We start from the raw sequence: 22,986 nt of genomic DNA, 5'->3' as shown, positions 1-22,986 counted from the left end.
AACGAAGACTGTGGATACATGTGGCATAAAATAAAATTATTTTAAATAATTTATTCCAATGGAAAGAAAATTATTAAGAAGTGGCATGGATTTCAAACGACTGTTAATTTGTCCATGACTGGCCAGCCCAGCAAATTCAGCCCAAAGGCTGACCATTTGACACTAAACAAAAACTCTAAGAACCCCAAAATTTCTTAGTGGAATCTGCAGGTACCACTTGCAAAAGTTGGTGTCAAATGTACACATTTACAATCAGAAAGATATTGGAAACATTTGACGTGCATGCGAGTTGTGCAAGGATAAACCAATGGTATCCATAAAGAACATTAGAGCAAGACTCCAGTTTGCCACATATATTCAAAAACCAGGTTTTCTGAAATAATTTGCTCTGGACACATAACTCAAAAATATCAGTTTTTTAATCACAGAGTTGAAACTGTACCGGAAATGGAAATGGTGCTTTTAGCACTATAATGATCTGAAGCACACTAGAAAATCAATTGAGAAATTCCTTAAAAAGAAGAAATGGGTGCTTATGGACTGGCCTAGTCAAAGCCCTGATTTGAAACCTATTGAAATGTTGTGGGGGATTTGAAATGGGCAGTACATGCAAGAAAACCCACAAGTATCTTGCAACTGAAGGAGTTTTGCATGGAGGACAGGTCAAAAATTCACAGAGTTGATATCAGAGATTGGCAAGCAGTTATGCAAAACATGTACAAGTAATTTTTGCTAAAGAGGCCAATACCAGCTTCTGGGTGCACTTACTTCCCCAGTAGACTATTACATTTGCCGATATTTTTGTTGAATAAATGATTGAAAATGCAAAATTCCTTGTGCTTTAATTCAAGTAAATGACCTTTATCTGTAGGCACTGTTTCCCATAAACATATAGTTTGCCTGTTGAAATATGTGGAAAAATCAGCAATTCTGATGGGCCGTACGTACTTTTTCACATGACAGCGTCTTATGGTCTTCGGCCAGATCACTAGGAGGTAAAATGACATAATCAAAGGATGGAACTAAGGATACTGTAGAGGAGTTACTGCAAATTCATTCCATCTTTGAAATCTAGACGCGGTGTCTACTAAGGATGTTAAAAACTATAACAAGTTCGGCCTTATGCTGTAAAATAGTAAAGTATATTATATCTAATGATTAAAAAAATATCAAATCTGGCAAAATTAAAATAAAAAATACTTTCCATGTATAATAAAAAATATAATTTACATCACAACGTAAATTTTAAGCGTCTGTCAAATTTCCACTATCGTTGCTTCTTTGCTTTCTCTACAACGGAACTACAATCCTGCGAATAATACGGCGAACCATAATTTGTAACCCTCAGTCGACGTGCCTCTAGTCTGTCGAAAACGTCATTAGTAAACTACATGCTCATTCGTCAACTGCGCTGGAGGCGGGACTTGGCGGTTGGCGTACCTGTGTACCCTGGTAATTTGTCCGTGTTGCTTTTGATGAATCGAGTGAAAATGTTGCGCAAGTTATCGTCTCCAGCGGCATTTCATGTTGTAGCGTGGATCAACAAGGGGGAATGGGACCAGGTGCTAGAGTATTTATATTGCCAAGACTGCAATCTGCAGAAGTACGCATTGGAGAGGATTTCCGCTTGGAAGGGCAGGTAAGATTGGCCCCGTTGTAACTCCCGCGTTTTGTGAGACATGCTGAAGTAAGTTCTGCACGCCGCAGTATGCATTGTCCATTCTTGTTATATTCTTCATTCCTGTTTAAGGCAGCTGTGTTCTTTTCTTTGCTATTATCAAGTGTCTGTTCAAGTATCGTCGGGAAGTAATTTCTTGTGTCATTGTTAACATTGTTTAAACTAATTTGTGGATTGAATAGAATTATCATTGGTTTTCAGCGTTTTACAAAACGTTATCCGACAGCCACTTGTCACCAGTAGCTCGTTTTATTTATATAGTAATATCAAGAGCTGAGACCTTATGACTTACTGAGGTAACCACTAGTTCTGTTAGGATTCTAATGTAGCTATGCTGTTAAATTAATGTGCAAGTCTGAAAAGAAAGGTCGTACGACTTCACTCATTAGGAACAGCTGTACACCTGCTTATCTATGCAATTCCCTAATCACAGCAAAGCATAACATGAGGCAGAGACAGGTCAGGAGTTTCAATTATGTCAGCAGCGTCCTCATCAGGCACTGAAATATGGAGAAGAATGTCACCTCCGTGATTTCGACCAAGGCATAGACAGGGTGATTTGAGTATTTATGTGCCGATCTCCTGGGATTTTTACGCACAACAGTCACTCGAGTTTACTCAGAATATTGTGAAGAACAAAAAAAAAATCTAGCCGCTGTTCTGGGGAGGGAAACTCTTTGTTGATTAGAGGGTTTAGAGGAGAATAGTCGGACTGGTTCAAGCTGACAGAAAGACAACAGTAACTCAAATAATCGCTCTGTACAACTTTGGTGAGCAGAAAGCATCTCGGAACAAACCTCTGTTTAAGCAGGCTGGCGCGGTCACCCTCAGCCGCAAAGAAGGCACTCGAGTCTCAGGACAGGCAGCAGAATCAAGATTTATTGTACGGCGCACGTTACAGACTCACTTAAAATGGAAAAAGCGAGCAGCCATGGGCGGCTGTACATTTATTACAGTTTTTACCGCACAAGTCATTATTCATCCTCATCTGACTCCTAACATTCCCCTGCTCTATTTCTGTCCCTAATTAATTCCACCATTATTTCTCAGCTGAGGGGTTGTCAAACCCCTCTCTGTCCATCATGTCTGTCTGACAAGGCCTATCCATGCTCCCTACTAGCTCAGTGCTTGCTACCATTACTTACAGCCAAAGAGTGCACATTCCTTCTCTATGCGAGGGGCCCATCGTTTTCCAGCTCTCCTGTACAGGTATGTCTAACCTTTGGGTTATGAACTATTTGAGGTTTCTAACTCGCACAGAATAATAAAAAATATGCAGGCACACGTCTTTTTAATCCTAACTCTTGAATCTTAATGCTTAGTGAAATATAGTATTTACTTTTCTCATATGCTTATAATACATTTGTAATATGTAGAGATTACCAATTTCAAGAATACATTTTTCTATACAACACATCGAATGTTGAGGTGGATTGGCCACAACAGCTGAAGACCATATAGGGTTCAAGTCCTGTCAACCAGGAACAAAAAGCTGTGGCTGCACAGGTGTATCAAACCTAGGCAGATGAAAACTGGAAAACATAGCCTGATTTGGTGGATCTCAATTTCTGCTGAGGCACAAGACTAGGGTTAGAATTAGACACCAGCAGCATGAATCCATGCACCCAACCTTTCTTGTGTCAACAGTCCAGGCTGGTGGTGTAATAATGGTGTGTGGAATATTTTTTGGCACATTTTGGGCCAGTTTATACCAATAAATCATCGCTTGAACTCCACAGCCTATTTGAGTATTGTCACTGACCATGTGCATCCCTTCATGGCCACAATTTAACCATCTTTTAATAGCTATTTCCAGCATCATAATGCACCATGTCACAATGCAAATGTCCTCCCAAACTGGTTCATGAACATGACTATGAGTTTAGTGCTCTTCAGTGGCCTTCCCAGTCACTGGACCTGAATCCAACAGAACATGTTTGAGGTGTTGTAGAATGGGAGATTCACAGCATGAAAGTGCATCTGAAAAGTCTGTATAAACTGCATGATCCGATCATGTCAGTATGAACCAGAATCTCAAGCAAATTTTTCCAACATCTTGTGGAATCTATGCCACAAACAACTGAGGGAATTTTGAGAGCAAAAGGAGCCCCTACTCAGTGTTAATGTAGTATTTCTGATCATTTTTTCAGTGAGTGTAAATGGTGGTCAAATGTAAATCTAGAAATTAAATGATTAACTGGCCTGTCTCCTCTTAAGTTCTAATTGCATTTTCTTGTTCAAATATTCAACTTCTTTGAATAGGATACTTCTTACTCAGGCATATTTATCACTTCTGTTTGAGTATGTGTAGGTTAATTGCTAAAAAAAAATGGCGAGGAATACATCTTGCAGATTTGGTTTGTTTTATATGCACATTTTAGCTGATTTAATTGTCATCTTATGGTGTCACTAATAACAATTTGAATTCTCTGGTTTTCAACAGGTATGGGAGCAGCACCCCAATAGCTGTGGAGAGTACAGCAGATCTAGTTCGCTGTCAGGTCATTGACTCCTGTGGACAGGTTGCACCTGAGGAGTTGGTACTTCTGTATGGTATGGCATTAGTTAGGTAAGATGTTTGATGATTTGAAGCGTAATATAATACTATTTCACAGAGCAATCTCGGTTGAACTGTATTATAAGTCATGCCAAACACAATAAATGGAAGAATAGAAGGCTAGGTTTAACTTAACAAGAGATGCAGTTGAAACATTAAGGACTACTAGTTTTTAAAAGTAATGATGTATTTGAGTATCACATGTAATAAAAAGGCTTCATTGTCTGGTAGAAGGGCTTCATTGTGAGCTTTGAGTTTTTTTAAAGGTCTAGGCTGAAGTGGTACCCAACTAAGTACAGTATAGCATATGAAGTACCAGTAGAGCCATTTGGATTTTAAAAACACTTCTGCCTGATAGATCCAGCATCCTGCATTCAAACCTAGTTCCCCATCAGTGCCTACTTGGGAGTTTTCGTGTATGTGAGTGGTTGCTTCCACATCCCAAAGACTTGCTAGTTTGTCTAATTGTTAACTGGTGTTACTATATATGACCTGTGATGGACAGGTGCCCTGTCCAGGGTTAGTTCAAACCAACATCCCCCACCCCCCTTTGTGCCCACTGTTGCTGGGATAGGTTATGGTCCATATTATCAACCAAGTGTTTATGTGTAAGAATATAAACAGTCATGTGAAAAGTAAGTACACCATCATTTTTTTTTTCAGCAGGCAGTGGGCATATCATAATTTTATCTTCATCTAAGCAATGTCTTTAAGTAAAGATGAAATAATTGGGCAGGGGTCAATGAAAAGTTGACTTTGTAATAATTTATTCATCAAAAATTGAACAGGTATGCCATTTTTGGGTGTAGAATAAGTACACCCTTGGCTTTAATAGCTGGTATTGCCCATTTTGGCAAAACAACCTTCGTTACTTTAGATGTTTTGTATAACTGTATACTAGTTTCTAACAGAGTGGGAGAAATCCCAGAAAACAAAACACAATCTCCTCAGAAAAAAGGGTCATTGATATATTGTAAGGTCTACATTCGGCTGAGCATCAGACAACTGACAGATGGTATCACATTATCCTCAAGAACTCTTTGATATAATGGAGAATTCATAGTGGATACTATGATGGTGAGCTGCCCAGACCTAGATGCAGGAAAGCAGCCCCAGACATTTCCACCACAATGCTTTACTGTTGGTATCAAGTTCTTATGGTCAAATGTTCTCGGTTGTTTTCAACAAACATACTTTCTGGTAGTGTGGCCAAGCCTTATCTTTGCTTTGTCTGTCCAGAACACACTGTTCTGGAAGACCTGGTCTTGCCTAGGTGTTCATGGGCAGACTGTAGTCTTGCCCTGGTGTTCTTTCTGAACAGTAAAGATTTCCTCCTGAAACACCTACCATGTTGATCTAATTTGTGTGACCTCTTTCTAATGGTAGATTCATGCACTTCAACTTCAGAGAGCTCATTTGATCAAGGCATGGTAATAACACACACTTCAACAATAAAGAACAAACCAAACTAAATGTCTGAGGTTTAATAAGACAAGTTTCCTCCAAGATCCTCTCTAATGATAGTCTGATCATTTGTACTTGATTCTAATTTTTAGGTATTTGAGCTACTGACAAATATAGGAGTGTGCTCAACTTTCTTAATGCTAAACTTACATAAAATACAAAGTGCAAATGTTGCTTGTTTATTATATCATCTTTATGTATAGATTCTGTTTAAATGAAGATCAAATCTTGATATATTTACATTTGTTCTTTCTTTTGGGTGTGGGTTGAATTTTAGTTTTAAGTTTGATTTGTTTGTATGGATTGTTATTTGCTTTTAATTTAAATTAATCAAAATAAAAAAATTTTTTTGGAGGATACTTACATTTTCACATGACTGCATATACACGTACTGTATCTGTATATAAATCTGCATGTCCCTGATTTGACTTGATAACTGACTGACTGACAAAAATTCTCAGTTCTTTGCTCACAATTTATACATTTCAGTAATGGATCAATCTTATGACCCTGAGGCCCTGAAAAATCTAAATTTGCCAAAATGTTATATCAACCATGACAAAATCAGAGAAAAGGTGATGTTTTTTTTCACATTTGATAATTGAGATAATCTTCATGAGTTTACATGTCCGACTTCCTACACAATTATTTAGCTGGGAGTTTAAAATTATAACTCCAGTTATAAGTAAGTACAGTTAGGTCCATAAATATTTGGACAGAGACAACTTTTTTCTAATTTTGGTTCTGTACATTACCACAATGAATTTTAAATGAAACAACTCAGATGCAGTTGAAGTGCAGACTTTCAGCTTTAATTCAGTGGGGTGAACAAAACGATTGCATAAAAATGTGAGGCAACTAAAGCATTTTTTTAACACAATCCCTTCATTTCAGGGGCTCAAAAGTAATTGGACAAATTAAATAACTGGAAATAAAATGTTCATTTCTAATACTTGGTTAAAAACCCTTTGCTGGCAATGACAGCCTGAAGTCTTGAACTCATGGACATCACCAGATGCTGGGTTTCCTCCTTTTTAATGCTCTGCCAGGCCTTTACTGCAGCGGCTTTCAGTTGCTGTTTGTTTGTGGGCCTTTCTGTCTGAAGTTTAGTCTTCAACAAATGAAATGCATGCACAATTGGGTTAAGATCAGGTGACTGACTTGGCCATTCAAGAATTTTCCACTTCTTTGCTTTAATAAACTCCTGAGTTGCTTTGGCTGTATGTTTTGGGTCATTGTCCATCTGTATCATGAAACACCGCCCAATCAATTTGACTGCATTTAGCTGGATTTGAGCAGACAGTATGTCTCTGAACACCTCAGAATTCATTCGGCTGCTTGTGTCCTGTGTCACATCATCAATAAACACTAGTGTCCCAGTGCCACAGGCAGCCATGCATGCCTAAGCCATCACACTGCCTCCACCGTGTTTTACAGATGATGTGGTATGCTTTGGATAATGAGCTGTTCCACGCCTTCTCCATACATTTTTCTTGCCATCATTCTTGATAGAGGTTGATCTTTGTTTCATTTGTCCAAAGAATGTTTTTCCAGAACTGTGCTGGCTTTTTTAGATGTTCTTTAACAAAGTCCAATCTAGCCTTTCTATTCTTGAGGCTTATGAGTGGCTTGCACCTTGCAGTGCACCCTCTGTATTTACTTTCATGCAGTCTTCTCTTTATGGTAGACTTGGATATCGATGCGCCTACCCCTTGGAGAGTGTTGTTCACTTGGTTGGCTGTTGTGAAGGGGTTTCTTTTCACCATGAAAATGATTCTGCGATCATCCACCACTGTTGTCTTCCATGAATGTCCAAGTCTTTTTGCGTTGCTGAGTTCACCAGTGCTTGCTTTCTTTCTTAGGATGTACCAAACTGTAGATTTGCCACTCGTAATATTGTAGCAATTTCTAGGATGAGTTTTTTCTGTTTTCGCAGCTTAAGGATGGCTTCTCTTACCTGCATGGAGAGCTCCTTTGACCGCATGTTGTCTGTTCACAGCAAAATCTTCCACATGCAAGCATCACACCTCAAATCAACTCCAGGCCTTTTATCTGCTTAATTGATAATGACATAACAACGGACTTGCCCACACCTGCCCATGAAATAGCCTTTGAGTCAATTGTCCCATTACTTTTGAGCCCCTGAAATGAAGGGATTGTGTTACAAAAATGCTTTAGTTGCCTCACATTTTTTATGCAATCGTTTTGTTCGCCCTACTGAATTAAAGCTGAAAGTCTGCACTTCAACTGCATCTGAGTTGTTTCATTTAAAATTCATTGTGGTAATGTACAGAACCAAAATTAGAAAAAAAGTTGTCTCTGTCCAAATATTTATGGACCTTACTGTACATCATTAGTATTATATAAATGTTTGTGTTCTTACTTGTGTATATATAAAGATAACTGTCATCCATTTTGTCCTTAATTGCTATCTTTATATATATATGTGTGTGTGTGTGTGTGTGTGTGTGTGTGTGTGTGTGTGTGTGTGTGTGTGTGTGTGTGTGTGTGTGTGTAATATAAAACTCTGCAAAGGTTTTGGGCACTTGTGAAGAAATACTGTAATGCCATGAATAGATACATACAGTGTGTGTATGTATATAATACAAGTTAGAGGTATATACATTATATTAGTGCAAAGTGGACTCACACACTCATCAACAAAAACACCATTTAGTAAAAAAAAAACAAAAAAAAACTGAAATTTCTCAAGATGATTCATCAAGGGCACTGTGTTTTTCCTTTTAAAGGACATTTTGATATATCAGTATTTCTGGATAATAAACTCACAATAAAAAAACTAAATAACAAAAAATCTCAAAAATGCCTTTATGGATTTAATTGAAATTTGGATTTAAAAAAAATTAGCAAGCTGACAACTTTTTTTATTTGTTGATATTTGTCATTAATAATGCGCTAGCAAGTGGGACATTCTAATGCACTGTGTCCCCACAGCACTGACTGCAATCGCATGGGGAAATAGGGTATGCCGCCTTATACAAATGAAGGCTGTCAAGAAGCGAAGAGAGAATAGGAAAGTTTGGTGAAGCTTAAGAAGAGATTCATTTACTAAGTGTGCTATGTGATTTTTGGCAGGCACTGTGGCTGTGAGCATAGTTAGTTTTGGGCATCTGATGCAGTTAAAAAAAAAAAAAGGAGTTAATGTGAAAACTTATCTGCAACCTTGTGGATTGTGAGCTTCATGTCCCAATTTGCCACATCAGGCAGTGCAGTGTTCCAGACAATGTCATTAGCACTCAAACTTTAAATACAAGCAGTGGCAAATGTTTTAGGAACTGCTGTTTTTTTTTTTTTTTTAATATAAACGATGCCAATGTTATTGTTTCATTGGATTACAGTGTTTTATGTTAGAGTCCATCTTTTCGTCTCCTCTTGCATTGCGTTTAGTCATGTTGTATTCACTTTTCCCCATTTATTTCAATCTGCTCCCTTTTCTATGAAGTATTTTGGTATTTCATGTGTATGTGTTCTAATGAAAACTCGGCTGTTTTGCTTATCAGTACTTATTGTGATGTTATATTTGACATAGTGTACGAAACAAGATTGTGGCACCTGGACAGTTGCAGCATGGTGCACTTGGCCAAGTGTGCATTTCATTTATTGTGTATGCCATGTGTGACAATAATTTTGAGATAAACTGAACATTGAAAAAGCGAACACTGCTGTCCACCTGCATATCAACCTTAATTTTACAATGCCAATCAACAATCAGCATCAAGCACTTTTTGAAGTTAAAAAATAATAAAATTGTGATAAAGGAAAAAAAAACCAATAACCAGCAGTGCCAGGCCAAGATGGAACAGAATTAAACAAAAATTGTTTTGTAACTGCCGATTTAGACTGTGTTTTTCAGAATGCAATAGAAGGAGGTTGGTGCTTTTGAGTGAGTAAAAGTAATTTGTAACTTTTGGTTTGGATGTTACACATTTTTGGAGATTACTTTGAAATTTATTAGGAGAGGTTCTTTGTACACAAGTGAGGCTAGGTGACTTTTTTAAAATAAAATTTTATGACTTCTTTTTCTTCATACTAATGTTAATAACGGAAGTAGTGTAAAGTTTTCAAAATGTGATCTGCTTTCTAATGTGCAAAAAGTATCTTTAGGATCAGTAAGCCTCTTAATTTCTTGCTGGTATTAAATGAGCTGGCTAATTTGAAGGAGACTGTTTAGGAATTTTCACAAAAATAACACGAACAGCAGACAGTAGCATAATTTGATAGCTTGTATAATATACAATCGGTGTTTGACTCCTCAATGTGACAGCCAAGTAAACTGCACAAATTTGTTTTCAGATGGGCCGCAGCTACCTGGAAACTAATCTGTTTGCTTTATAATGCCACACCAAGTTATTCAAGATCAGCTGCCTGTACTGCTACATTTAAAAGCCATATTCTATCTACTAAAGCTATCCATCTCCAACTTGTACACTGATGATCAAGACATGGTACACTTTCATTTTATACTGATTCTCATTTCTTTTCCACTTATTTATTTTTTTGACTTCAGAAAGTAAGCGTTTTCAAACCACATTGTAACAATAAGGTAATGTTTCTATACAGTAATCCCTCGCTATATCGCGCTTCGCCTTTCGCGGCTTCACTCCAGCGCGGATTTTATATGTAAGCATATTTAAATATATATCGCGGATTTTTTGCTGGTTCGCGGATTTCTGCGGACAATGGGTCTTTTAATTTCTGGTACATGCTTCCTCAGTTGGTTTGCCCAGTTGATTTCATACAAGGGACGCTATTGGCAGATGGCTGAGAAGCTACCCAACTTACTTTCTCTCTCTCTCTCTCTCTCTCGCGCTGACTTTCTCTGATCCTGACGTAGGGGGATTGAGCAGGGGGGCTGTTCGCACACCTAGACGATACGGACGCTCGTCTAAAAATGCTGAAAGATTATCTTCACGTTGCTATCTTTTGTGCAGCTGCTTCCTGAAACGACATGCTGCACGGTGCTTCGCATACTTAAAAGCTCGAAGGGCACGTATTGATTTTTGATTGAAAAACAAACTCTGTCTCTCTCTCCCTATTCCTGACGGAGGGGGTGTGAGCTGCCGCCTTCAACAGCTTTGTGCCGGCGGTGCTTCGCATACTTAAAAGCCAAACAGCCCTATTGATTTGTTTGCTTTTCTCTATCTCTGTGACATTCGGTGCTCCTGATGCGCACTCCTTTGAAGAGGAAGATATGTTTGCATTCTTTTAATTGTGAGACGGAACTGTCATCTCTGACTTGTCATGGAGCACAGTTTAAACTTTTGAAAAAGAGACAAATGTTTGTTTGCAGTGTTTGAATAACGTTCCTGTCTCTCTACAACCTCCTGTGTTTCTGCGCAAATCTGTGACCCAAGCATGACAATATAAAAATAACCATATAAACATATGGATTCTACTTCGCAGATTTTCTTATTTTGCGGGTGGCTCTGGAACGCAACCCCCACGATGGAGGAGGGATTACGGTATACAGTATTGTATATAACTTGCAAGGTAACAATTGCAAAGGTGATAAAATTAATAAAATCCAGTTTTCAAGTGAAAAATGTGTTTGCTTAAAGCAACATTGAGATGAAAATAATTTGAATTGCACAGAGACAAGATTTCATTACTGCATCTTTTTCTTTTAGTATGTCTTAAACTAAACCTGCTTGAGCTCTGCATCAGCATTTTTCTTGACCTTGGCGTACAGTTTTTTGATGGCATTTCTTTTGTCTGATGTGTGTGCATCCTTGAAGCATTCTTTGCATTTTTTTAATTGAAGACTAAACCTTAGGTGAAGTGGTAGTATTATTTTTCTATGATATGCTTTCCTATATGTTTAATTGACTGCATGACACACAAGATAATGTAACCTGTTTTTTTTTTTTTTTTTTTTAAGTGATTGTGGTGAGATTTGCGCTATCACATGGTTGATACTTGATACATTAATGTGGGGCTGTATTGGAGGTGTCATTGACAGGCCTAACAGCATGAGGAACATAATTGTTTATTTTATTTGGTCAAGTAATCCTGCTGGTCTATATACACTTCTGTGAAAATCACGTGTGACTAACTTTGTACACAGTATATATTTTGCAATATGGAAGGTGGTAACATTTATAATTTATTTCCTTGTGCCTACCTCATTTTTTGTTGTAAGGTTTTACACACACAAATACATCATAAATTTATAATTATTAAAGATGGCACTGGCCTGGGGTATATTTTTTTTCCAAATGTCCTTATTCTCAAAGCATTGTTCATGCTAACAGTATTCAGTGGTGCTGTTGTAAATGCTGGAAAAATGTATTATGTTGCTGTAAGGACGCATTACTCCTATTTTATGGATATTTTATGTTTTAATGTTTAAATTGTCATATCACCAACCATGGTTTTCTTTACCATCAAATCTTTCTTTACAGTGCCTTTCTGCTTTTCCTGAAAACCTTTTCTTATTCATAAAAAATGTACTTTCTACCTTTCTAAATAAAGCTTCTCCAGTCATGATGGGCATAGTATGGGGTTTCAAATATTTTCTCAGAATACAGCAGATATGTTAGTATGTAAGTAAAATAAAGTCAAAATTAAAGAATTTGAAAATGAAATTGTATACCTGATGATAATGAAATTTCAATTTCTGATGCATTTAAAGCACCCTGCAATATTATTTCATGACTAAACTTTGCACAGTATTTGAAAAGAGAGACCAAATTTTTCTTTTCTGGAAAAAAAAAGTTATTTTTTTTTTCTATTAATCAGAGGCTTTATCTTCTTGAAAATTAGATATGCTTATTTTGCATATTATATAAAGTATGCAGTGTCTCTGAAATGAATGCTGAAAATCACATAACGACATACCTTTTTAACAACATGGCAAATCTGTTGTACATTTTTAAAACTGTAGAGAATGTCACTGTATTTGTACGTAAGCACTGAATAAAGTGACCCCTTTCTGTCTCTGAATGTGTTAGAAAAACCATAGCCTGTCTCTTGTGGCTCTGTGCCCAGTTACCTCTTCTTGTGCTTGGTGCACTTCTGAGGCCTATTAAGGTGTGACATTTAGTGTTTATTTCATTTTTGTGAAAGGATATGAATTTACGTCTGTTTTTGAAGATCTAAAACAAATACTCTAACTTTTGTAATAACCCTGTGTTTGTGTGTTAGGATTCGTGTATTATGTTTACTTTATTTTTTTTTTTTTTTTTTTACATTGAGTAACTTAAATATTTTTCTGCAGGTTTGTTAATTTAATTACAGAACCAAAACAGAAGATGGTGACTATCCCACTGCGACGGTTGGCACGTGAGGTTAGTATAGATCCCAATTTCTGCCAGGCAGTTTTGTTTGAAAATGTTATTTCTAAGCAAAATTTCAGAACACTTAGTTATCCTGATGATGGGTCTGTTTTTACTAGTGCTATCTGTATGTTATTACAAATGTGTGCATTTTGTGTTAAATGGAGCATAATTTCATCTAACTTTATGCCACTCTCTTATTTCTGTCACTTTTAATTACATCTGCCTTTGGCTGTACAACATACAGTAGTTACTCAGTTTAGAACAGTATGCTTCAGTTCTGTTTCTGGCAATCCACTGTTTTTTATTTTGCAATTTGACTGTTGCACATTAATCACTTGCCTAATGGGAAGGTGCAGCTGGGAGTGTTAAGTGTGACCTTATTGGGTGAAGTTGGGCAGGAAGGAAATTAGGCTATAAGGTCAACGGAAGGCCTTACTCTAGCACATGCAGTATTTGCAACATGAATGAAGCCACACTGCCCTGAACCAAATAATGGCTGCAAGTCAAAACTGATATTGGTGTAAGTGTTGGTGGTAAAACTGCTTGCACTTATTGTGTGGTTTCTGAGCACTGCAAGAAATATTTTTAAGGGGTAATTGTAGCCCTCACTGACTCAAATCTGAGGGCATTTTATAAACAAATTTGAGCATTTTGCACAGAATAACATTACTTATTTAAAGTGACTTGACTATTTTTTTCAGTAGTAAAAAATACACTCTAGCAGTGTATAGGTTCAGTTTCCTTTATTTTATATTAAAAATTGTGAAGTAATATGAAATCTGAAATATGTTGATCCGTTTAAAAGAAATAACATTTCATATAATCTGTGTTTTAAGCAGTGGACCAACTTTCTAAATTCAAAGGTGTGGCTAGATTTAAAATGCTGCATATTTATGTTATTTGTATGAAAAATTAAAAAAAAAAAAAATCAAATCAGCATTGCCGGATTTGCATTTCAAAGCCCAATGTTTCAGCCAGTGATCCATAATAACCCCTGAACCATGAAAATAGCATAACAGCGGGCAGCCTGACAGCATTGAAACAGCAGAAGCAGCACACACCACCTGTCCACATAGAGTTAAAACATTGGTCTGTGCAGAGATGACCTCTGCAAGCGGACACAACTGTGAGTTTGAAAGGAGAACAGTGCAGACATCAACACCATTAAGACTGTTTTTGAAGGTATGTTGAGAAAGAGTGACATTGAAGTAGACATTGTTGCTATCCATAAGGAAGTGAGAATTGTGTGCCCCATGTTGGCTCTTTTAGAAAAGTCCTAGACCCATTCCTCATGGACCGAAGTTCATTTAGTGGCACCAGTGTCTGTCCCAACCTGATGGTTACAAACTAAATACAGTATATAGTTATGTATAAAATGGGCCGATGTAGCCGAGTACTTTAATAACTTTGGTATGATATGATGACTGTGACCTTCCAGACCAGATGGCTAAACTTATGGACCACAGGTGGTCACTTTGAGAATGATTGATACAAGTTTCCAGCATGGTTTGCTAATGTAAACATTTAACTAACATTAACTAGCCTGTTAGTTACCTGAAATAACCCACCCTACATGAATAACTATCCTTCATGAAATCAGCTATAGCATTGGTGCTACCGTGAGGGGAGACTGCAGTAAGCCTTGTAGTACATTATTGTAGTACATTCAAGATGTTTTATGAACACACATTTTTCTTGTGAGCCGATCTGGTTTTCACATTGCATTGGTTGTGTGTCATGTTTTAATAGTGTTATGCCTTTAATGGGGTTGTTATCCTTTGTGTATTATATAGTAGAGCAACCCAGTCTATGAACAATAACATTTACAGGGTCAGCTTATCAAGACAATGAGAGGGAGAAGCCATAAAAAAAAAATAAGTAAAGTGATGACTTTGTCAATCATAGAAATTGTAATATTGATATGTACAAGTTTAATTTTATTTGATGTACTTTATTAGTCTTTTTTCACATGGCCTTTAGAGATTAGAGTGCAGGGTCTACCATTGTACAGCACCCCTGAACAATTTTTTTCAGGTTTAAAGGCCTTACTCAATAACCCAACGGAGTAGGATCCCTTCTGGCAGTAACAGGTTTTGAAGAGACCAGCACTGATCCTTATCCTCAGAGCCGCCACTTTGCCTATTTCGCATGCTATTTATGCTTTTTATTTATTTATTTTATTTTTTCTTACTGTGTTTTGGTCAACTGTTCTGAGGAGACTTGAAAGTAAAAATTTTGTTGTACTATGTACACAAAATAATAATAAGAAAGTCGGACTGTCAAAGTCTGCATTAAATTTGCCAACTTGAGCATGGGAACGGTGCTATATAAATAATGTTTTTATTATTATTAATATTATGAATAATAATTTGGACATTTACCACATAATCCTTATATGTTGAGGAGCAAAATTGTTTAATTTGGGAGTATTTTGCCCTTTGTCCCTGATTATTTCTGATACTGTTTCCATTACAAGATGTTATTGCATCATATCACTATGAAATAATTTTTTTCAGTTTGTTAAAAAAAGTCAAATCTACACTTGCATTTCTTATTTAAACACTAAACTAAAACTAAAAATAGGTAAAGCAAAGTGGAAATATGGGCATTCTCATTGTGTTAACTGTAAAATCAGTCATTGGTGAAAAGGAATATTGATGAAATTCCCCTACTGATGACTCAGTATCCACTCCCATCTTGACATTGTTTAGCTGTTCATAAATTGTGAGTGGAGGAAGTTTTGAAATTGATCATTCAGCAATAAGTGGAGGTTTTGACCTTCTTGCCTTCTGTGATAATTAAATGACAAATTTACCCTTTCGTTCATTTTTATCACGCTGCTCTAATTTTCCCTGTTTGCATACAGTTAATTTTGTCCTCTTTTGAATTAAAGTGCTTTGTTTCCTCTCGGAAGTTTTTAGTTGGTGATTTTTAGGGGACCCCTCATAGGGAGGTGGCATTGATAAATAATTAAATGAAGGGAATAAATAATATTAAAAAATAAATAAACAGGTACCATAGACCAGGGATGCCCAGATGTTTTAAGCCAAGACTCCCCACTAATATATAGTGGGTATAGAAAGTAATCACCCCCTTCAAAATATTCACATTTTGTTGCTTTATTGCTGCCTTAAATGAAGACACTCACACACACACACGCAATATATTTCTCCAGCTGTATTTACTCAATGCAACTTAATAACTGTCAAGTGAAAGATATAATAGCAGCAGTTCGTAAAAAAACAGAAACGCTGAGATTGTTAAAGGATTTCCCCACCTCTGCCCCACACCTCAAATGTCAGTTCCCCCCCCCCCCCCCCCCCTCCCCATTCTCCCTGTATGTATACTTTGTCAAACCACCTTTTGCTTTGATTATAGCCATGAGTGTGTTGGGATACTTCTCTACCAACTTTGCATATCTTTTTCTTCTACTTTCGGCTGCTTCCATTGGGGATCGCCTGAGCGGATCATCTATTTCCATATTTTCTTGTCCTCTGCATCTTGGTCTGTTACACCCACCACCTTCATGTCCTCTCTCAGAACATCTGTAAACCTCCTCTTTTCCTCTTACCTGGCAGCTCCATCCTTAGCATCCTTTTCCCAATATACCCAACGTCTGTCCTCGGCACATTTCCAAATCAATGCAATCTCACCTCTCTGACTTTGTCTCCAAACCGTTCAACCTGAGCAGACACTAATGTACTCCTTTCAAATCCTGTCCATCCTTTTCACACCAAATGCAACCCTAAACATCTTTAAATCTGCCACCTTCAGCTTTGTCTCTTGTTTTTTGGTCAGTGCCACCATCTGAAACCCATATAGCATAGCTGGTCTCACTACCGTCTTCTAGACCTTTCCTTTCACCCTTGCTGGTACCCATCTGTTACAAATCACTCCTGCCACTCTTCTCCACTGTCTCCACCCTGCCTGTATTCTCTTTTTCACCTCTTCCACACTCCTTGTTACTCTGTACTGATGATCCCAAGTATTTAAACTTCTCCACCTTCACCAACTCTACTCCTAGCATCCTCACTATTCCTCTGACCTCCCTCTCATTCACACACACACACTCTGTCTTGTTCCTACTGATCTTCATTCCTCTCCTCTCTAAAACATAGCTTTACCTTTCCAGGGTCTCCTCGACTTGCCCCGTACTCTCAGATCACAATGTTATCAGCAAACATCATAGTCCACAGGGACTCCTGTCTAATCTTGCCTATCAATCTGTCCATGACCACTGCAAATAAGAAAGGGCTCAGAGCTGATCTCTGATGTAATCCCACCACTACCTTGAATGCATCTGTCACTCCTACCACAAACCTAACCACTGTCTCACTTCCCTTGTACATATCCTGTACCACTGTTACATATTGCTCTGCCACTCCTAATTCCCTCTTACAATATCGTAACTCCTCTCTAGACACTCTGTCATATGCTTTCCCTGAGTCCATAAAGACACAATGCAACTGCTTCTGCCCTTCTCTATACTTCTCCATCAACACCCTCAGAGTAAACATTGCATCTGTAGTGCTTTTTCCCAGCATAAAACCATACTGGTGCTTGCTAATCATCACCTTCCTTCTTAACCTAGCTCCCACTACTCTTTCCCATAACTTCATGCTATGGCTCATCTGTTTTATGCCTCTGTAGTTAACTACAGCTCTACATATCCCTTTCATTGTTAAAAATCATTACTAGTACATTTCTTCTCTACTCCTTAGGCATCCTCTCATTTTCCAAGGGTGCACTAAAAATCTGATTAAAAACTCCAGTACCTTCTCTATTAAACACCTCCTGCTTCCACAGGTATGTCATCTGGACTAACCGCCTTCCCATTCTTCATAGATGTCCTTACTTCCTCCTTGCTAATCCACTGCACTTCCTGATTCACTATCCCCCCATTATTTAACCTTCTCTCTCTCTCTCTCTGCATTCATCAGCCATTCAAAGTACTGTTTCCATCTACTCAATACACTTTCCTCGCTTGTGTGTACATTTCCATCTTTATCCTTTATAAAACTTAGCTGCTGAACATCTTTCCCAGCTCGGTCCTTTTCTTTAGAGAACCAGTACAGGTCCTTTTCTCCCTCCTTAGTGTCTAGCCTCTCATACAACTCATCATACACCTTTTCTTTATACTTTGCCACCTCTCTCTTCACTTTACGTCTTATCCCCTTGTACTCCTGTCTACTTTCTGCATTTCTTTGACTATCCCACTTCTTTTTCGCCAACCTCTTCCTCTTTATACTCTGCTGTACTTCCCCATTCCACAGCCAGGTTTCTTTGTCCTCCTTCCTCTGTCCAGATGTCACACTAAGCACCCTTGTAGCTGTCTCACTTTCCACTTCTGTTGTAGTTGCCCAGTTATTTGGTAACTGTTCACTACCACTCATTGCCTGTCTTACCTTCTCCCTGAACTCCACCTCACAGTCTTCCTTTATCAACTTCCATCATTTGATCCTTGGCTCTGTCCTCACTCTCCACCTCTTCTTGATCTCCAACGTCATCCTATGCTACCTAACAATGTTTTCCCCTGCTACCACTTACCAGTCTACAATCTCCTTCAGACTGACCCTTCTGCATAGGATATAATCTACCTGTGTACATCTTCCTTCATTCTAGTAAGTCACCCTGTGTTCCTCCCTCTTCTTAAAATACATATTCACCACAGCCATGCCCATCTTTTTCGCAAAATCCAGTATCATCTGACCTTCTTCATTCCTCTCCTTGACACCATACCTACTCATCACCTCCTCATTCTCTCTGTTCCCCTCACCAACGTGTCCATTGAAATCCGCTCCAATCACCAGTCTCTATCCCTTGGGTACACTGTCCATCACTTCATCCAACTAACTCCAGAAATCACACACCCAACTTGCAGAGCATATGCACTCATCACACCTTCAATTTCCACCTAATCATCACTCGGTCTGACACTCTTTTTACCTCCAAAACACTCTTGACATGCTGTTCCTTCAGGATAACCCCTACCTCATTTTTCCTCCCATCCACACCATGGTAGAACAATTTGAACCTGAATCTGATACACCTCCTCTTACTCCCCTTTCATCTGGTCTCTTTTATACACACACACACACACACACACACACACACAATATATCACAACCTTCCTTCTCTCCATCATATCCACAAACTCTCTCCTTTTACCAGTCATACTGCCAACTTTCAAAGTTCCTAACCTTGCTTCCACTCTCTTTACCTTCTTTTTCTCCCCTTCTCCGGACAAGCTCCTCCCTTCTTCTTCTTCGGCCAACAGTAACCCAATTTCTGCCAGCACCCTGTTGGCTAACAGTACTGGTGGCAGCCATTGTCATCCTGGGCCTTAACTGATCCGGTATGGAAATCTGTATTGTTGTCCGCATATTGATCTGACAAAATTTTATACCGGATGCCCTTCCTGACATAACCCTCCCCATTTATCTGGGCTGGGACCAGCACGAAGAAACCCAGTGGTTTGTGAATCCCATGTGGCTGATTACCAACTTTGCAGATCTAGACTGCAATATTTGCTCTCTCTTCTGTACAGATTTTCAACAAGGTTTAAGTCTGGACTCTGACTAGTTGTGTTGGAAGGTCAACCTTCTTCCCATTCACAACTTTCTGGCAGAGGGCAGCAGGTTTTCCTTGAGAATTGATGGTGTAACCCCAAACCAAATCCATTTTTCCCCCTGTCTTGGCAAGTGCCCCAGTCTGCGCTGCAGAGAAACACCCCCACAACAGGATGCCACCACCTCCATGTGTATACATATGGAGTTCTTTGGATGGTAGCTATATTGGCTTTCCACCAGTCATACCATTTGGCATTGAGGCCAAATAGTTCAACTTTGGTCTCATCTGACCGTAACGCATTTTTGCACTCGACCTCCGAATTTTCAAGGTGCGTTTTGGCAAAGCTCAATCGAGACTTGATGTGGCTTTTTAGGAGGAGGGGCTTTTTTTCTTGCAACCCTCCCATACAAGCCAGATTTGTTTAGCATTTGTGATATTGTTGTCACATGCACATAATGACCACTCTTTGCCAAAAATTCTTGCAACTGCTTCAAAGTTGTCATAGGCCTCTTGGTAGCTTCTCTGACCACTTTCCTCCACATCTTCCGTTCATTTTCGAGGGATGGGTTGATCCAGGAAGGGTCCTAGCAGTACCCAACACTTTCCACTTTGTTATTATGGACAATACTGTGCTACCAAGGGATTGGTAAAGCCTTCAGATTTTTTTGTATCCATCTCCTGACTTGTGTCTGTCCACAACTTTATCCCTGAGATCTTTTGACAGTGCCTTGCCACCCATAGTTGATTTTTTGCTTTCAGATGCACTTCCGAGCCCTGGGATGCTCTAGGAATAGCTGTTTTTCTATGCTGAACTTATCAGAATGATTACAATTGATCTCATGTGGAAGCCAATTAGCTTGGTGTGCAATGGAGAAGATGATTATTTACACCTTATTGAGTTTACAAGTATTTTTTTAGGAGGGGATGACCCTATAACCATGTTAGTGATTTTTTTTTTTTGTATTTTATTTTTTTCTGAGCTTTTGCTGTTATATCTTTCACTTGACTGTTATAAGTAGTATTGAGTAAATATAGCTGGAAAAATATTTTTTGTGTGTGTCTTCATTTTAGACTGCAAAGCAACAAAACGTGAATATTTTGAAGGGGGATGATTCTTTTCTATACCCACTGTAAATCTAATACTGTGAAGTGGTGTATAAAGCTAGATCTTGGTTACTGCTAACAGTAGTCACACAGCATAAGTTTGGATAATAATACACCTATTAATCAAAGCAAAGTGTGCTATTGTCATATATGTGATCCGGTGTCATATGGTGTCTCTGGGCTAGGGGCTCTCAACCTCTTTTCCTGGTGGGAATTGAGGTTTTTTTTTTTTTTTTTAAATAACACCTTTTTTGTATGTGTGAAATCTTACAAAGCAAAACTAAAGGTGACATTTCTTTAACCCCAGTGACTTCATCCCCCAATAGTATTACATTTGGAGATTTTAACAAGGCATTTTCAGTCTTTTAAGTTTTCTTATGTACACCCAAATGATTTTTAATATTAGCAATGTAAGGACAGTGGTGTGGCTTGATGTTAAAGAAAAACATTACACTTAAATGTTCATTCTTTTAATTTATAATATAACTATAACACATGGAGACTCCGGTTTGGCTGTTGTGTAACCAGTGATTGTTTTAAAGGTCAGTTATATATTTATTTATTTAATTAGTTAGTTCCCTCGTTTGCCACCTGACAGCTGCTTATGTACCACATAGGATGAGAATCACAGCTCTAGTCCATGATTACATTGATATAGTGTTAATTTTATGCAAATATTGAATATTTGTGTTATGTTCATTTAAAAACTGTGAGAAAATTTAAAAACAATAATTAAAACTGGAGCATTATTATTATTATTATTATTATTAATAAAAGAATGTCAGACTCGCCAGGACTGCTGTCCTCCCGCAAGCTTAGCCTGGCAGCCCCCAGTTTAAAACTATTTCCATAGACCAATCAATTCAGTTCACTTCAAGATTGGATACTGCCATACTTTTACTCATTGGGAGTTTGTACCTTTTACTGTTAGACGGAACACTATGGTTTGAAGAAGTACTGCTTATTTTTGTATTGCCTATGCCACTTAGGAGGGTTATAAGTACACTGGCCAGTCTGCTTTAAATTATCACACCTTTTAAACTGAGTACTTTTTGTTTTTGTTCAGATGAACATCCCAGAATGGATTGTAAATCTACGGCACCAACTCACACATGGAAGGCTTCCAACACTGAACTGGTGCAGAAAAGGTAACTTAAACATCCCTCTATAAATCCAATAATGAGTCAACAGTGCTTTTAAACCATGTTTATTAAGGACTCTCGTCTAAATGACAACTTCTGTTCATTGCTCAGGTTGTGAATTTGTCCTTGACTGGCTGCGGAAAGAGTACTGGTCTCGACAGCTGGGCAGCATTCCAAGTGAATATTGTGAGTTAGGGTCTGATGAAGCAGATGTGAAAGAAGAAGAAGAAGAGATGGCAGAAACAAATGAAGAAGAAAACAAAGAGAAGTTTGGTAGGAGGATGACGTATTTTCTCAGTCGTTGTACAGAAATATTCACCCTTATCAGTAATGGTTTATGTGGCCTTGTGTTGCAGAGGTTTCAGGCTACATATGTAGAAATTGAATGTTCATATATTTTTTTTTTTTTTTTTTCAGTTTTCATTTGGCTTTTCATTTTGTTTGCTGTTTCTTCGTTAAGTTACTGTGTGTGTATTCTCTGTCAAGCTCTTGAGAAATGTTTAATATGTGGAGGTTTCCTAGTATCTTTGTATGAATCCCATGTGATTCAATCATTCAGATCCAGGCTAGTGATCTTCCTTTCGATCCTGCTTTGCTTCCTGTTCGCAATCTAGTACATTTTAAGATTTCACATATTTTGAAGTCATATATAATATATATACAGTGATCCCTCACTATATCGCGCTTCGCCTTTCGCGGCTTCACTCCATCGTGGATTTTATATGTAAGCATATTTAAATATATATCGCGGATTTTTTTGCTGGTTCGCGGATTTCTGCGGACAATGGGTCTTTTAATTTCTGGTACATGCTTCCTCAGTTGGTTTGCCCAGTTGATTTCATACAAGGGACGCTATTGGCAGATGGCTGAGAAGCTAGATTGCTTACTTTTCTCTTTCTCTTGCGCTGACTTTATCTGATCCTGACGTATGGGGATTGAGCAGGGGGGCTGTTCGCACACCTAGACGATACGGACGCTTGTCTAAAAATGCTGAAAGATTATCTTCACGTTGCTATCTTTTGTGCAGCTGCTTCCTGAAACGACATGCTGCACGGTGCTTCGCATACTTAAAAGCTCGAAGGGCACGTATTGATTTTTGACTGAAAAACAAACTCTGTCTCTCTCTATCTCTCTCTCTCTCTCTCCCTGCTCCTGACGGAGGGGGTGTGAGCT

General features: G+C 38.2%; 1 protein-coding gene across 1 annotated transcript in view; it reads left to right on the top strand.

Moving 5' to 3' along the window:
- The first annotated feature begins 1,376 nt into the window (after nucleotides 1-1,376).
- The window catches only part of las1l (LAS1 like ribosome biogenesis factor), a 73,370-nt gene continuing 51,760 nt past the window's right edge, over nucleotides 1,377-22,986 (top strand). The window contains exons 1-5 of the mRNA XM_051934505.1: nucleotides 1,377-1,639; nucleotides 4,122-4,247; nucleotides 12,937-13,006; nucleotides 21,738-21,819; nucleotides 21,925-22,086. Coding sequence (XP_051790465.1) covers nucleotides 1,392-1,639; nucleotides 4,122-4,247; nucleotides 12,937-13,006; nucleotides 21,738-21,819; nucleotides 21,925-22,086 — 688 coding nt within the window. The 5' untranslated portion in view covers nucleotides 1,377-1,391. The remainder of the gene's footprint in view (nucleotides 1,640-4,121; nucleotides 4,248-12,936; nucleotides 13,007-21,737; nucleotides 21,820-21,924; nucleotides 22,087-22,986) is intronic.

The sequence above is a fragment of the Erpetoichthys calabaricus genome, chromosome 12 (assembly GCF_900747795.2).
Source record: "Erpetoichthys calabaricus chromosome 12, fErpCal1.3, whole genome shotgun sequence".
Taxonomy (NCBI): domain Eukaryota; kingdom Metazoa; phylum Chordata; class Cladistia; order Polypteriformes; family Polypteridae; genus Erpetoichthys; species Erpetoichthys calabaricus.
Note: the sequence above shows the minus strand (reverse complement) of the source record. Positions and strands in the feature narration are given on the sequence as shown.